The 18,298-nt window shown below is 40.3% G+C and overlaps 1 protein-coding gene across 1 annotated transcript in view; it reads right to left on the bottom strand.

The window, feature by feature from the left end:
- Positions 1-18,298, bottom strand: part of RFX4 (regulatory factor X4) — a gene marked incomplete at both ends in the record, with an annotated part of 90,444 nt that overhangs the window by 46,067 nt on the left and 26,079 nt on the right. Inside the window, 2 exons of the mRNA XM_082753063.1 lie at positions 3,313-3,374; positions 14,699-14,822. Of these exons, the coding sequence (XP_082609189.1) occupies positions 3,313-3,374; positions 14,699-14,822 (186 nt within the window). The remainder of the gene's footprint in view (positions 1-3,312; positions 3,375-14,698; positions 14,823-18,298) is intronic.

The raw sequence follows: 18,298 nt of genomic DNA, 5'->3' as shown, positions 1-18,298 counted from the left end.
AGCAGCAAAGACAATCTTATTCACTCCATAATTTCGCTAACATTCACTTCATTTTCTCAGCTGTAAGCACCACCAACACATCAGTTAAATTTTTAATGGTTAGAAAGGGCATCATAAAACTGTCTTGCTCTTGTACCTTTGATCGACCCTACTTTCCTAAAGGGGATTTTCAATGACCTTCCAGTTCTCTCCTTACAGCCTGTCAGACCGCAGTGAGACTCTCACTTCTGGATCCAGCTATGGTGGTAGGAGAGGTTACCATCTCCAGGTGTTTGTCATCCTCTCAAGGCAGTTGCTGGGGAGTGATTTCCGAGTGCCACCAGCACATCAGTTCACTTCAGTGGGCCCTAGTTTGCTTTAGGTAAAATAATCTGGCTTTAATAAAGTCATTAATTAAAATAGTGAAAGATCAGTGTATAAATGACAGCAGCTTAAACTAAGGTGATTTTTTTTTTTCCTGTAGCAGATTCACTCATAGTCATTCACCCGCAAACCAGCACATGCCATAATCTCCAACAGAAAGTAGTGGCAAATAGCTGGAAGCCCTAATCTTGTCTACCAGCACAGATGGGCTGAGAGGCGGCCTGGGGAGCTGCAGGAACCTTCTTATATGTTGCTCCCTTACCATGCCCACTCAGGATGTTCCCTATCATCCATTAAAAATAAAAGCTATCTTGAGCTCAATATTGAACAATCCAGGCGAGATTTATTTAAAATAGCTGATGTGATATGAATGGGATTTCCTATCTTCAATACCTCAGAAAGCCACGCTATCTGCTCCAAATCTGCCCTTCAGGGCTTAGACCAAAATGCATATTCCACAGCAGAAGCCAGGCTCCAGATCAGTCCTACCCTGTTACAGATAGATGACGAGACCCTCTTTCTGCCAAGCTACATGGAATATAAGAGGCTATAACACCAGATGTAGAAGTTTGGCTTTTAGCTTGACTGGTAACAAGTCCAGGTTGCAGCTCAAGTCCCCACTATGGTCTCTAGCAGCTGTCACACACGCACTGTGTGTACCAGCCATAAAGCCTACCTACATCTGCCCTGCGAGCCTCAGCAGTATGTCTGGGGCTGGGGAAGGGGAGAGGAAATGCTACTGGGAGCTACCACCACAAATTATTAAGGGAAAGGGAAAAAGGAAAAGCTCACAGCAGGCAGGACAGCAGAAGTTCTAGAGAGACTGAGAGGTTTGTACAACTTCAACAGGGGTCAGTCTCTTATATCAAGTTTCCCCTTAAATCAACTCAAGAAAGAAAAATAAGACTGAAAGACTCAGAAACGTCGTAGAATGCCACTATGCGTTATTCCCTGTCCGGTATATTTCACTTGGTAGTACACTACATAAAGGATTTCTCCAGTTAGCATCAAAATCATACAGACAGCAATAGCTAAATTAACACCGAAATTTTTCCAGACAGCTTCCTCCTTTAGCAATCGTTACATCCTAAAAGGCAAAAACTCACTAGTGCAGTTCACAAAGATTATTTCTTGAGGACTTCTCTGCATTCCTAACAGAAAACAAACAAGCAAAAACCACCACAACAACAAAACACCCCCTTAATACAATAAGCAAGGCTTGAAAGTTTGATCTGTAAGAGAACAACACGCAAGCCACACAATCATTTTTGTAGTAAACAGCAGAATGTTTTTCCTTTCATGGATCCAGTACCTGCAGGACTCCTTTAAAGAAAGAATAAAATTCCCTTCACACCATATAGTTTCCATCAGCTTAAGTAACTTCTTGTGTATATAATTGGAGACTTTCAAGCTGCAGGACAGAAAGAAATCAACTTTTATGTTTAGATGCTTTCTCATGCCTCACCTGTGGTGGAACTGTTTTTAAGCTCAGTGTGATAGAGACCATCTGCATGCTTACAGCAATAAACCCAGCTGCAAAAGAGAAAGCCTCACAACTGATGACCCAGAGTACAGTGCCACTGAAGCTCTGAACTTTGCAGTGTTATAAGGCAGCAGTGCTATAAAAAGACTGAAGGCAGAACAGTATGAAATCAGATGATCTTAACCACTTCTATGGCCAAATTTCCTTGGCAGTAGCAATGAAGGGGAATGAAAATCATTGACTGGCAGCAATTGGTCAGCACAGTTGGTGATAAAGGGACTGAAGTGTTAAAGCATAAAGTAATTTATTTACATAATTTTTAACTGGAATGCATCAGATGTTTCTGAAAACAAAACCAGAGCTCAGTTATAGCTGTGCTGGGTCTAGCAAGGAGTGTATTTATTGTGAAGAAGTACACTATGCAGGTAATGCTGTGGATGTGTTTATACCTCTCCTCTTCAATGGATCAAATGATTCCTTCGTATGCCATAATAACTGGAGTGTTAACTACTGATGTAGTTATCATCTTTTGGACCAGAAGACTTCAATTTTATACCTACTGAGGCTGTGAAATATGAGCGACCATGTATGATCTCCCTCACAGGGGTGAGCAGGGACTATCAGGGACCAAGAATTTTGCAGCGCAGTTCATAGAAACTCCCCACTTCCTAAATAGGGATCAGAACTACTGCAAAGATGGCATGAGAAGAGTATGTGACCTGAAAGCCACTCTGAGAGGCATCCAGGTTAGGGGAAAAAATGCAAGAGCTGTTAAGTCTCACTGATTCTTAGCCTCATTGAGAGCAAAGAGACATCGCTTTTACAGACACAAGACACCTTTGGTCAGTTGATCAAAGGCATCTTGCCCCTGTGAGAGACTCCTAGAGCTGCAGGAGGAGTGAATCCAAATCTATTTCTCTTTCTGGAATTATGATGAACTGTTTTCAGAGGTACCATCTTTTGGATAAGGCAATAAATTAATTCTTTGATCACGTAAAGATACTTACAGCAAAAAATGGTCATGAAATCCAGGTTTATGGTCAATTTCAGTTTAGACCAATGTATAATTCTACCTAAAACCCACATAGCATTCTGCCACTTATCCTCTAAACTGAAACATGATGTTAACCAGCTGTCATTTCCCAGCCTCCAACAGTAGCTCTACTAGTGCTAGGTGTGAATGCCCTTTATGTTGTGTAAAGTGAGTTGAGAAGAATTATAGGAACAACATGGAAAATATTGGCAATGAAATCAGTAAAAGATCTCCATTAGACTACCCACACAGGACTATCACTGCTGAATCAATAAGACAATGTAAAAACTGCAATGGAACCTCCATCAAAGTTGGGTTTTAATTCCCCAACTGGACAAATCATTCCCTGATGTTATTCTACTCTGTTCAGTAGAGTAAAGCCAGGGCCAGATGGGGCCCTGTGTGAGATGATAGTATACCATACACTGCTTACTTTGATTGGCCTCTGGTTCCAAGTCTCCTTGTCGTTAGCTGTGGAAACTGTTGCCTTATTATCTGCAAATGAATAGAGCTGATATTAGAAAAAAAAGAAATGAAAAGCACATTTGATAAGAATTTATTACAGACTGTAAAGACAAAAAAGCAGAAAAAAAAAAGTACTATGTCACCAAAATGCATGGGAGGGGAAATCAGAAGAAAGCTTTTCATTTTTTCCACTACTGAAAAAGGAGAAATAAGCTTTTAAATACAGTATAATTCTATTAATTACCACCAGTTTAAATAGAGACTTTCTGAAGTTACTGGAGCAGAACATAGTTCCTTAAAATCTAAGATCAGTTCTATCTCTAAAATTACAAGGATCATACTTAGAATTGGCTGGGTATTTATTTATGTTGGTTGCAGGACCAATATACTTGGTTTTACTGCAACTAGAGGGAACTTTCCTTTTGAGAGTTTGCGAGGCAACAGTTCTTTAAAGTCCTTCCCTGCCATTAAACACACCCTTTTCTATAAGATGATTCTGTGAAAAGATTTTGGTATTTGACAGAGGCACCAGTTGCACCAGCAAAGACTCGCTGTTGCCTTTGTAAAGATAGCTCATAATCAATTTATTCTCTATGGAAAACAAGTGCATCTCAGAAACAGCAGGATATTGTCAAGAATCTGGACTCTACTCTGTCAGCTGAGATTAAAAGAACACTGCTACTGTAAAACAAAACTTCTTTAGCACCAGATGCATTTAAGGAAATGGATTAATGAATGTAGATTGCGCCTTCGGTAGCCAGATCCTACATCAGCCAGGCTACTCCTGATGAAAATGCTCTGCTCGAGTTGCTGGGAAGGTAGCTCTCAGCACCTTGCAGGATTAAACCTGATTCTCAGTGTGGTCTGCAGCAGTAGCAAAATTCATCTGGCAGAACAGTCATGCAAAAAAGACCACAGTAAGCCTTGAAGATTCACTTATGAGAGAAATTTCTTCCTTTTCTAATTTGTAACCTATTTTAATTGTGTTTGCATGATATAAATTGCTAAATGGTTCCTATTTTGGGGGGCACAAAACAAGTATCATTAAACGAAAGCAGACATAGAAACGAAATACAACTGTTCAACCAGAAGAAAATGTCAATTAAGTTTGATTAAATGATATAGATTTTTTCCCCATAAGCCATTTTGCCACAGTGATAAATATTTAATCCTGATTGATGACTGAAAGCTCTAGAACATGTATTTGGATCAAAAGGTACTATATAAATAAAGACATTACAATGTCACATATTTGACTGTTCCTTTGATAATATTTTTTATCAGAGATACAATCAGCTTTCTTTCATATCATGTAAAAATTGACCTGCAGTGGTTTCCAAGAGCTTTGCACAACATGGCTTCTGTCAGAAACACAGCACAGACTCGGACTCGCTAGGTTGTTCAGCTTTAATTTCTGGAGCAAAACTTCAGCAAACAGTAAAACACTTTTGTGGAGCTGTGAAAGTTCAGCCTAGCTGTTTGATAAATGAGCAGACAGGCAAGCAGCCCTTCTTTCTTTTTTTGTATGGATTCAATGAAGCCTGCCTAAAGAACACCACATGCTGTTCCAGCTACTGATCTAACATTCCGCAACATCTCAGCCTTCCAAATTCCCTTTAATTACACATTAATCCCACCCCTCTCTCTTTCATTTTCTGCAGACAGGGTTGGGGGCTCCACAAGGCTGTGGGAAAAAAGGCAGTGTTGAAGAACTACTTTCTGAGGATGGCTTTTTGGGTTAGGGGATTTTTTTTTTTTTTTGGTAGCAGTTGTCATTCAGAAAATTCCATTCCTCTCCTAAAGTCGATTTTACAGCAGTAGACTCAAAAGTAAATCTTAATATTAGATTTACTTTTACCTTAATTTTTCTTTTTGGAGCAATATGAACACGTATTACTTTCAAAGTGTGTCTAGTAGTGATGAAGTGTTACAATGCACACTGTAAATGCTACTTTATGAACCATATGCCATGGGAGTTCCTGGGATTTAAATAAATCAGCCAATTTCTACATACCAGGGCAGAGGTGATCAGGAAAGGAGAATAACAGAGCAGTCAATCAGATGATCCTTTTTCTTTTCTTTGTTTCTTTTTTAAACCCAACATGTTTAAACAATGAGGTACACCTTTCGGGATACAGCCAAAAGTATGCATCTCTTGAAATATTCTTTACTACTAATTTACAAAAGAAAATCTAGCAAACCTCTGAAAGAAAACATCAGGACTCTTTGATCTAATGCATAAGCTATGTATAGCATGGCGTACTCATGCTTGGGTGCCTGTACACATGAGCATCAGTATTTGTGTTTGTGCTTGGAATGAAACAAGTCAAGTAAGGAATGAACTAGCTGTTAAATATAAATGCTTATATTTGTCTACACTTATGTGAATGCTTATGCAATGATATTGCCAAAGGCAATGAGATTTCCCTGAAAGGAAAGAGGAATTCAGAGCAGAAGGACAAAGTGGAGTTCACTGTGCACTGAAATAAGTGGAAAAAGAGTCCAAAAAGTTGTTTTTAAATTGTGTTTTCAGCCTGAAAAGCCTCCCTGTAAAAAACACCATATTTTTGTTGCGTCTTTATTGACTACAGAGAAAATGAATTAATTTTATATCTGAAAGGAGATGGGGGAAGAGCATTCCTAGATATCAGACATAAAAATTCAGGTTAGATCCGAAAACCAAGTCGGATTCTTTTCCTTTCATCACTGCAGTGGGGTTGCATAAGCAGAAATGAAGCAAGACCTGACCATGCAGTTCAGACCTCCCTCTGAATGGAGCCCCGTCCCTGTTCTCACAGCAGGGCTGGCTTCTCAACAGAAGCAGTGGTAAAAAGATCTCATGGGTGGTGTCCAAGGGAATTTTGGAGTGAACGGGACTTTTACGATTGTCCCTCAATGGAACTGAAATTTCATCCCGCGCTTCTCCAAATTTACCACAAATCCAGCTGCTTATGAAATCTGCTGAGTAAGGGGATGCAGGCTTTATATTTTCCAAGTAATATTCCATCAAAATTATGTGGCAATTTTGACTTCTGTGCACTCCTTTATGCTACTTGGCTTTTTGTTTTTGAGACAGATGCACACCAGCAGTTTCACATGCAAATATTCTTGCCCCTACTATATTAGCCTCAGAAACCAGTGCTCCTTCAATTTCTTTCTCAGTTACTAAACTTTAGTTCTTTTCTCCCTTTCTTTCCTCTGTGCCCTGCTTAAGACCCTTTCTCACCTTCTGCCTATAGAAGATCTTGTATGATTTTCTTGGTTAAATATATATACATACATATTAAGGACTGCTTTATCTTCTTTCAACTTCATAGTTCTCTTGGTGATTGCCTGCCATATAGATAAGAGCCAGACAGAACTCATTACATTACAAAACACCACATACAGAGTTTATACCTTTCCAGTGGACTCCTAGACCCAGGTCTGCATTTGTTTAACCCTTTTGCAGATAATCCTGATGCATGGCACAGGACGAACACGAGGGCTCCTTGTTATTTCTGACAGGCCGTACCTGTTCCACTCTGAATGTATGCAGCAGCCAAAGTGAATGCAGGAAAGGGTCATCTCCTATCATTCTCTCACATTGAAATTATAGTGCTGGTAGTAAAACATTCAACATATACTGCACTGAACTCAGAGCTAACAGGATTTTTACCACATTTTGGCCTTTTAAACGTAGGTGTCTAAATAAACTTGAATGAGATACCAATTTACTTGTATTTTTGGTCATTCTTAAAATAGTGGAACAAAAGTGAAATAAATTACTGAAGCAGCCACGTGAAACAGAGAGAATGCTTTATTAGCAACAACTAGAAAAATGCACTTCCTCTGTAAAGGTCTGTATCGTAGCCCACACAACCTATGAGCCCTAGCCATGGCTAACTGCAGGAGCTGTCCTGTTACCAGCAAACAGCTGCACAGGCGCGTTCCTTCATCCTGCTTACTGCCAGCTGAGATTTCTGCCATCACACCTATCCCCATAACTCTAGCACTGGGATTCAAACATGAGCAGACAGCCTCTGCTTTAAAATGAGAAGTGCATTGTCTATTATGCCTTCATTCCTAAATTATGACCCTTCATTGCTTACTTGATTCACTACCAAACTGAACTTTGTTTCTACTATTTTTTTTAATGAGATGACATCCCAAAACAAATCAAAGGGAGGGGGGAAAAAAGCATCTCATGCATTTGTCTTCATGCTAATGAATAAGCATGTAAGAAACCAGCGATGTCAGAAAACTTTTGAAAATTTTTTTCCACTCTCCCTGTAAGAAAATGTTAAATTTTCCTCTGGGGGCAATAGACAGAGGAAGACTTTATGTTCATTTTGTTTGTGCATCTGATCTAGAGGGACATTATACTTTACGACTCTTATCCCTTTCTGTTTGAAATAATTCTAGGCGTGCTTCTAGAACTTCCCAGGGTAATGAAATAAAATCAAATTAAGTTGCATCACAGCATTTGAATGCTGCCAGAATGAGAAACTGACTCCAGGCTCCAGGACCCGGAACTCTGAGGAGTTCTAGATAACAACTCCTTATAAAAAAAGCCTGGCTCTATTTACATCAATGCTGGTTTCTAATCCCATATCTAGAGGGCATGCATTGCTTCTATGAAGTCAGGGACAGAAGATCTGGGTTTATGTATCCACATTTATTGTAGTGTTTCAGATTTAAACTTCTTTGCTGTGGCAGGAGGAAAGTAAGAAGTGATGACAAATGTAATTATACCCCCACACAGCTATGTTTTCCTTGTTTTCAGTGCTGTCAAACATAAACAATCCTGATGTCCTAAATCTTATATGGTGTCGAATTTTCAGGGTCATTCATCTCTGACCTGTTACTGCTCTGGCTGGATCATTTTGGGGTTTCCCCATCTGCTTCAGTGCTTTTAAAAACCCTGTTCTGTATCTGTTATTATTAACACTCGTGCTAAAAGGTACCTTTTGGATCAAAGGTGGCTTGGTGCTGGCTTGACAGCACATTACCTTGAGTAAAAGGTCAGAATAGGTTTTGTCTCACTCGTAAAAAAATGCATGATCAAGCCAGTCCATTACAAAGTACAATTCCTGTTCCCCAAATCCACCAAGCTGTGTGAAGAACAGGAGAAGCAGCATGACTGTGTCTATACCCTACTCCTTGCTCACTTACTTGCATAACTAACCCTAGAGGGAAGAGCATAGTGTAGATACAGGTTTAATATGCTCCACCCCACATCCATGGTTGGTTTAGATTCAGTAACCTTCCCATTTCTCTACACTCACTTTCATCATTTTATGGAATGAGCCATGGCCTAGCTGTAGGGTAAGATCTTACTTCTAGCCCTGATACATCTCAACTGATATTGCAAAGCAAGTCAGACAAGGCTGTTGGCACTTTTTCTAATGCCCATGCCCAATTCCGCCTGCTGCGGAGATTAGACTCCACGAGGAACTCCATCTGAACCGGACCCTTTAGCGAAGCTTGGGAGACCTCAGCTCAAATTCATCCACATCCAACAATATCCTCCTTCAGCAGCTCCCCCGGCCAGATGGAGTGCAGCCTAAGGCACGATCAAACAGCTTGCTGCGTTCCAACAAAGCTGCGAGCACCGAATGCTCTGCCTCAGACGCCGAACTGAGCCGCAGCCACTTTCCGTGCTGGTTTGCTGAAGCCAAGCAGACCTAAAACCCTGCACAACTCCCCCTGCTCTTTCCTGGTGCCAGCGTGCTTCCTGCCATCACGCCCGGCGTATCTGTGGGAAAAGGCTGAGCGCCAGCATCCCTGCACTCTGGCAGACCCCGTGCTGTACGAACTGCCTCTGGGACGTGCTGACAAGGCATGAGGTAAAGCAGCCCCGAGGCCACTCCGCTTCATGCCCAAGGTCTGAGTGGAAGCCAGACGCTTCAAGTGGCAAAGCCTGTAAAAATGCCTTTTCCAGAGGGCAAATCTTTGGGAAAGAGAAAGCCTCTCTAATGAAACGGAGGTGTCCTTGCTGGTTTTCTTGCTCCACAGGCTCAAGGAGAAAAAGGCAATAGACAGCAAGCTGCAGGAATAACAAGGGATCTGTAAAGCAGCACTGGGGGACAAAGAGCTTTCCTAGTACACTGTGGGACTACCTGTCCCCACGCCAGTATGACCACTAGCTGCCATGGTTATTATGGACTTCTCCATGAAGGCTGACCTACAAGATGCGGAATTAGGGAGAAATGTCATACTGGTATGAACTGTCCTTCAGTCAGGCACATTTGCTGTTAAAAAGAGATGAAGGAAAAGCAGAGATTGCTCAGATGGCGCTGACAGACTGGTATGGTCCTTTAATGCAATAACAGAAACCACATCCTCAACTTTAGATTGATTTTTCCCCATCTCCGTTTTTCTTTTCTATATTAACTTGAAAAAGCCTAATAAAAAACCCATTCCATACGTAGGACTTGTCCATAATAAAGCACTTGCTATTTTAGACTAACAGAAGAGAGCACTAAAGTAAATTTGGCATTGCTATACACTTACCATTGAGGCTACTAGGAAGCAAGTTGAGAGCATAGGGAAAAAATACATCTGCAGGAGATGTATCTCCTTTGCATGGCAGGCAATTCCCAGGTGTGTGTGGTACAGAATGCAATCACATTGCAGTGTCGTTATCAAAGAGGTTTCAACGACGCTAACTTGTCTGTCCTTTTTAAGAGTCAACAGACACTATGCTAGGACGAAACTGTAAATCCAACCTATGTTAATCATGCTTGGAGGAACAGTGCTGCTGGCAAAACTTTGGGGCATAGAGACAGTGCATAGTGATAAGAGAAGGCTCTGGCTGGTGCAGCTTGAAGTGCAAACTATATTGGAATAAAACTTTTCTTTCCTAGTATAACTGTGTCTCAGACTTTTTTTTTTTTTTTTTTTGCAAAGTAGAAATATTATTCAAAAATGTAAAAGATCTTTCCTAACCAAAAAAATAAAAGAGAGAAAAGAGGAAAGCATTTAACCTCCAGGGGGCATATGGGAGTTGTGGGAAGAACTCTATAAGGATGCAAAGAGTTTGCATCATGAGCAAACCAAGCTTTCCTAAGTGATCTGTATGAGAAATTAGCAGGGTACTGGAGGTGACAGCACTACACAGTAAATGCGAATTGGTCAACTGAGGACTTAGAGGACGGGGAAACAGGTGTGGAAGAGGAAGATTACATCTTCAAAGGGCTCAATTGACAAAAATAGGAGGGGGTCACCCAGGGTCACAAAAGAAAAAAAAAACACTGCTGGCTGAGGAGATAAAAGTGAAAGAGAAGCCTCGGGACCTGCCACCCCGGTGCCTTGGTTCAGCGAGGACAGAGCCACCAAGCCTCACACAACCAATCCTCACACAATTACTGGGTAGCTCCTAGCCCAGTGTGTTAACTGCCACTAATATTTTACTATAAACAAAACACACACCCGCTCAGCCCTCCCTGCTACAGGCAGTGGAGAACTTCCATTTGGAAACATCCTAAGCTCCTCTCTCTGAGGCCACTGGGTCCCGGAGCAGAGCCAGAGGCATCTGTGGCACATGGCTGAAGGCTGCTCTCTTTTTTAAGTAGCATTAGGGCTTTCACTGTGGGAAAGGTTTTTCTCATATGCAACACTTTACTGTAGGAGCTCCATGTCATTCCTGTCCTTCCTCCCTTTACTTCCCTGTCTTCTCACTGGCCTCATGGAGCAGCTTTACTTTGCTTTACTCTGGGGTGAGATCAAGGTCTTGTTGAACACAATACGGTTTTGCCACTGCCTACAGTAAGAGCAGAAGTTTACCACTGGAGTCTTCACTTGCTGGTACCAAGCTGCAATCAGCAAACTAACACAGGGCCCTCCCTAGTCACTGTTCAGTTAAAGGATGTGGGTAAGTGTGCTCGGTCCTGTATTTTCCAGACTGTAAAAACCTCTGCAATAATAAACTAGGTAATGTTGCTATTGGCAGACTGGGAAATGGTAGTAAGTACAAAACTGCCTGTCATTTTCACACATTATTTGGTTGAGTAAAGAACTAAAAACTTGGCTAACTTACTAAAGTTACGGCTGCCTTTACCATATAATAATATATCACATCAATAACCATTACTCTTCCTTGTTTTATAGTAAAGGGACTTGGGAGTGTAGCTTGCTTTCTTAAAGGTGTTTATTTACAAAGTAATTCTGTTCTTTCCTTTTCTTATTCATTTCCTTGCTGTTAGCCTGGTTTCCTCAGGAAACAGCCTGTGAGATATTGCTGTCTCTCTGCTAATCTTTCCACCCCGCCATTCCCCAGGGCAATTTTCGTTTCACTAATCCAATATTACCAAATGCCTGTGGTCCAGTCCATGTCCTAGAGGTTAAGCAGAAAACACTGGCCGGATAGCAGGGTGAGCACACTGAAGGCTGAAGACAAGACAGGGAAGAAAGCTGAGCCTTTAGGTGAGCCACTGGGCACTGCCTTACTGGACAACCACGAGTACAAGGCAAGTCACCACTTCTGTTGCTCTCAGCCAGCCACCCCATGTGCTGCCTTCTTACCCAGCTGTCTGAGCATGGGGAGGAGAGAAAGACAGAAACACAGACAGACAGATTGAGGGAATCTAAAAATAACGTAGAAAGAAGGTGCAGCACATACATTGACTGGGACCTGGAAATAATTGAAAGCACTGCATGGAAACATGGAGATATTAGAGAAGATTTAGGTACAGCTATGGATTTAGGGAACATAGGCAATGGTAGGAAACAAGGTCCATTAGCTCAGCTGTTCAGGAACAATTTGTCTGTTCTCTCTTCTATGCTTCGTTGTGGATATATTTCACTTACATCAGGGTTAAGCAGCAGCCAGGGGCTGAAGCACTGTCTACAAACCTTAATCTGGAGAAATAATTTCCAGGCAAGCTTCTCGTCTCAAGTGGTATCTTTAAAAGTGAAATTAACGCTCGTGTTAATTCAGATGTAGCTGACAAGTAACAACGCATTAGGATGTTACTTATTACAGATTCTTAATGTGCTGAACTCCATGTCTGTTTCTGAAAACTACCAGTCTGTTGAAGAAAAAGCCTAAATGTTTAACATTGCCCACAGAGCTAAAGTTCAAAGATGAATCATAAATTTAATGTGGTCCATTGAAAGGCGAACTGTCTACAATTTCACAGAACAACTAACCCCTTTCTCTGCAGAAGATGACAGCTGCAGGGCTCTTGATGATTCCCAATGAGGACAAACATGTCTGGGGTCTCTGTTTCGGGAGCTAAGTGCGGAAGCCCTCAAATAGCACCTATTTCACTGCACTGCCTCCAAGGCATTTGTGCAGCACACATTGCCCATACGTTATTTAAGCCACATGATAACAGCTTGGTTGGTTAAAACTTCTTTTGTGTACCTACTCCTAAAGAGAATCTGACTGCAAGTTACTGACTGAACGGTGGGTGCGTACCTTGCAGACCTTCATGACTGTGCAGGACGTTTTTCTTAGCAATAACAGGTCTGACAGAATCACTGGGGTCTGCTCTGAGCTCTGCACATGCAGAAGCCCATTTTACTTCAAAATTCATGTCAGTGTTGTCTGAGGTTCCTGGACACACCTATACAGAAGCCTCAGTTTTCATAACCATAAGCAATGGCCACACAAAATGCTATTTCAGGACAATGCTGGGAGGTTTCAGTAAGGGTTCATCTCCACAAAAAGGGGAGAAAAACTTCATGGATCACTGGTCAGAACTAACTTTATTGCAACCGAGTGGAAAACACTTGTAACACAGCACATAAAAAGAAAAAAAAGGAACACCATGATTTTGGATGGAAGACACTGTATCTGCCCTGCTAGGCCAAGACGACCCTACTGATGAACAGGTAGACATGTAAAAGGGCAGGCAAAAAGGAGGAGAGAGTAATATACAGCATGACAAGACTGCTGCATATTGAAAACTGATGGAGTCCCTGGTGAAATTATGTTTTGCTGAAATAATTCCAGAGTGTTTATCCCTTAAAATTTGTAGAAGATTTCAGTAGCAGCAAAAGTAGCATCGCGTAAATTTTACCCACTAACCAAATGTGTTAGTTTGCATGAAATCTGTTTCCTGTTCTCACTCTTCCAAAACGACATGTTGCCACTATACTTAGCCACTTGGTAGCAATAATATATAAAATGAACACTTTCATACATATGCAGTATATTTAAACAGAAACCTAACACGGAATCCAATGAGCTACACAGGTCTTTGTGGCATGACAAACATTGTGATGTTAAAACATGGTGCATTTTACTTGCCTTGCTAAACTGCCTACATAAAGATGCACTAGAGAAAATGACACCTCATTAAGTACATTCTTCTCCTTCACCTACTCTTTACAGAGGCACTTACCCTAGGAATATTTTCTACTCTTTGAATACCCAGCACTTCTATAGAATAAATGTTGCAAACACAAGAAGAGAATAGCCTATAGGACAATCGGCTTCAGATTTACACTTGCAAGCATTTCAAAAAGAGTGACAAACTACATTTTTTTTTTTCAGAGCCTACAAGTTTTAAGGACCTGTGACAAATTCTAGAGCATAAATTTAGCTTTAAATAAAATTAAAATTTTCAAAATTATCATCCTATTTCTCACTGAGAGGAAAACATCATCTGATCAGAAATTCCAAAATAAGAATTTTGTGTAACACCTTTAGCCACCCACTAGTATGTGGTAGCATAAACCTTTACTGCTCACATCTGGATAATGGATGGTAGCACCTGTGCAAAGAGTGCGTCTCCACTGTAAGTCTGGAAATAACCACAGGGGCTCTTACTAAAGCTGGCCTGGAAAGTGGAAGCACAAGGAATTACAAAGATAATTGGGCACCCTGCATTTGCAGTGCCACACAAACACCATGGGATGCTTTCTGGACCTGCACATCTGGAGGGATTGTACTCCATTGTGGATTTGCCAGTGTGTGCTGACATCCTTAACTCAAGGATCTCCATGCCATGCTTGCAAGAATGGCATAAACAAGCCTAGAACTAAATGATTGATATCTGACACTTCTGTTTTTAAATATATATATATATATTTATCAAAGCACTATAGGTCACAATGCTTAACACTTGTGCTTGACTTCCAAGCTACTGATGTTGTATACTATGTCACTGCGAGACAGTCTGACAACAGCAACACTGAAATAATGAAAAAAATTAATGCACTCTGCAGCTTAGTCATGATGAGAAATGATTCCAACCTTCCACATGCTTAAAACCTTAGCCTTTTTCTTAAAACCTGGATACACAAGATGTTCCATTCATATACCTCTATCTCTAACAGTAAATGCTGATTTAATATTTTTCAATGATTCAAACTCACCTGAACCAGATGAGAGCTCAAGGCACCATACTGCCGATTAGACTCACCTTCCCAAAGCTGGCGGCATTAACAGGTTGCGTGTCATTTTTCTCACAGAAGTCCAAGTAATGCATGTAGAGAGCACTTCGAGGAATGCAAACACCTTCTGCAATCTCATAGTTCTCCTCCAGCCTTAAAAAGCAAATATCAAACAGAGAAAACTGCAAGTATGTTGGATGTACAGTTAATGGTGTGCAAAACTGTATCTCTAAGACCAAACTCTACAGCTTCTGCTTGTCTACTAAATTTTCACTGCTCTGTTCTTAAGAGTTCCTTCCAATTCTCTGCCATAAAGCTTGCTTGCTTGATTTGGCTGGTGCTTGCTATTCAAATATGTAGATTGTGAGTTCTCAGAGGCAAGTGAAGATTAACACAATGGGATATTGGACTGTAACTATGCCCCAACATGCTATTTTCTGGGAAAAAAAATAAACTAGTAATCTGTTATACCCTGAAAGCATCTAGCAGTAAACAAATGTAAGTACAATTATTGAACAACAACATTCACTGAGGGGCAGCAATCTCTCATCTTTACAGGACAGGTCACAATTGGTTCGTGACACTCTTTTCACTTGTGTCCAGCTGCCAAATCCTTACCTGGAGGAAGCATACGTGGCTAAAGAAAGTTACTTGTAAATAGTGAAGAATGTGCACAAAGTTGTGTCTCTACAGTGTTTTCTCATTATCGTTGATTATCAAAGTGAGAAAAAACAAGAATCCATGATCTGCTGAATGCAATAGTGAAATAACATCCTCCTCTGCCTTGTAGGAATGGTTATCATTCATTCCCACATGCAAACACACAACTATATATTTTTTAAAATATTCATCAAACACATGAATAGGTATATGCTTCACGTGTAAAATTTGAAATAGCACTCATCATAAATCTATAGATTACAGGATGAATTCCTTTGATTTTTAATTTTTTTTTCTGATTGCTGACCCAAACAATTTCAAGAGCAATTTATGTACACACCTAACTTAAAAACCATAATCTTGTCACCCATGGTATCACTCGTGCTTTTAAGTTACAAGTGTGCTCATCTGCCTTGCTGTCTGGGAGAAGAAGGTGTGTGCAACTTCCTCTTAAACATCTTAGAAAAGTCATATATTCTCAGAAAACTCCAATTTTTACAGTAAACAGTCCCCTTGGATTTGATAGCTGTACAATACTGTTCCAAATATCAAGTTTTTCTCTTTCATTGCCTTTTCCAAGACCTACCCTTCCTCCATTTCAGTTATCATGATCACTCGTGACTGCAAACTATTTTAATAAGATATCTGGCTAGATGAATGGAATCAGTTTGTATGGGCAACACCTATTCTTCCTTGGTTTCTACAGGAATATCATCACGGCATCTTTCCTCAAATTCATAGTGCTTTAACAAAACCTTCTTTCAAAACCTGGAGAGTTCGTTTGTATACTATAGCTGCTAATTGGAATGTCAGCTTCCGTGACCAAGACAGGACAGAAAGAAAAGCAGTTAATTATTTCTGTTCATATCTGATGAATTTTTCCCTTTTTCTCCTCTCTTTCACAGAGAGTCATTAGTCTGACACTGAACAATGCTCCATTATACCTGAACTTTTTTTTAATGATCAAAAAAACCATCTTGCTCCACTTCTTTTATTTTCCTGTCTTTTATTTAATAACTTTATCATGTTTTGAATTCAGCTTCATTCTACAGTGCTGTAGAAAGATAATGAACTCAACCTTCTACCTAACAAATCACTATCAGAAATAATGTATATATAACATTTTAAATATCCTAATAAAGCCCTGTGAAATCTGGTAGTTCAAATTGAGACCTTTTGTACCACTATCGTATAGCAATAAAACCCTAATCCTCCTACAGGAATGACAATTTCATCTGTCCCCATTACTCTTTTCCCCTTTATACTTATATACTTCTAGATTAAATGAGATTGTTCTATAGCAGAGTCATGTCCAGGGTGTTAATTGTTAGACTTATTTTTAGATATGAAGGCAACAGAACAACTGTGATGTTACCAACGCTAATTGCACATAGGACCCTAGAACAGCTTAATTTTGATGCACTATAATTATTTCGGTGAAACTACTTATCTTGGGAGAATCCATCAACTAGCAGTGAATTACTTTTCTCTTTTTTACTTAATTTTAGGCATGTTGAAGAAAAAAAATGTTTTGTTGACTTCATCTTCACAACACTGTTACTATTCAGAGCACCTATACTGTAAGAAACCAAACTGTACGGACTTAGGGTCACTGAATAATACTTTGAAAGATTAGACATTCACGCACATACACACACGCACACTCACGCCAAACTGAGGTAAAATAAAGTTTCACACTTACAGTTTCATCAACCAGCTCACCAGAGGATTAATTACAAACATTTTAGAGCCAAGTGTCTAGCAAGCAGTAGCTTTACAGATAATAATGAACACAGGAATAAGGGATGAGTACAGGATACTAACTATTTGTATATTCGCACCTTAACGCAGGCTGGTGTAGGTTCCCTAATTATTATGTATTTTGCAATAATGCTACATTTACCTGGCCTTTCCATTCATTTTGTGTCATCAATGAAACTAAACAACAACAACAACAAAAATAAACTAAACAACTAAAAAAAAAAACAACAACCGTCCTCATTCCTATTTCCAGGCAAAGGATATTTAGCCAGGCTGACAGTCATACAGACACGCTTCTGCCATCTTCAGCTACTCCTCATTTATAGTATTCAATGTACCTTCTCCTTTGAAGAGGCATAAGCATCAAGGATAGATCCCCATGGGATTGGTGTTCACTCTTTTCAGTAAGATGTCCAACAAGAAATAACTAATAGAAGTAATAGAAGCAATGGCAATATGGACCAAGTCACATTTTTCCCTTATGTCTTGTTTCACTTTCCCTGCTACCTTCCTTCTCCTCTTTTTCTTTGCTACTGACATTTCCTCTGTTTGTGTTCTCCACTGCTCCTTGCCTTCATTTACCTAAAAATGATGGTAGCATCTCATAGAAAAAAATGTAACATACTCTATCCTGGCAGACACCAGACAAAGGAGACAAATGTCATGCTTCCGTTTGCCAGAAAAAGGCAAATTCTGTACCTTACCCTGAAATCTGGTCAGTAATTTACCTCACCACTTCGATCACTTGAATCTTGCCCAGAGGTTCCTGAAAGAGGGTGGGACACCCAAGGGATATTCAAGTAAATTTCATCTTTTGTCTTTCTTGACTGTGCAAAAACTTGGTCAGAGTCCTGAGGAGGCAGAACTGTCAAACAAGTAAAGCCAAATCTACAGAAAGCACTCAGTGCAGCTTTTGTACAGTGCTGACCACAATAATTTACCAACTCATGGGTTGCTAGGTGCCACCACAGTACAAATAACCTGATGCTAATGTGTCTGGTTTTCCAGAAGAGTGGAAACTCGACATCTTCACACAAAGCAAGCTTCCTACTTTATAGCACTTTGATCACAATGTTTGAGCTTCTGATTTTATTTAGTGTATCAAACGCAGTAGCAGAGTTTCTCCAGGCAACACCAATTCAAAGCTGCAGTACGGAGGCAGAAAACCGTATAGAAACCATGAGAAAACTGTTCTGTGGTACAGCTAC

Source organism: Aythya marila (genome assembly GCF_965140915.1).
Source record: "Aythya marila genome assembly, chromosome: 1".
Lineage (NCBI taxonomy): Eukaryota > Metazoa > Chordata > Aves > Anseriformes > Anatidae > Aythya > Aythya marila.
The sequence above is the reverse complement of the archived record's forward strand: the minus strand, read 5'-3'. Positions and strand labels throughout refer to the sequence as shown.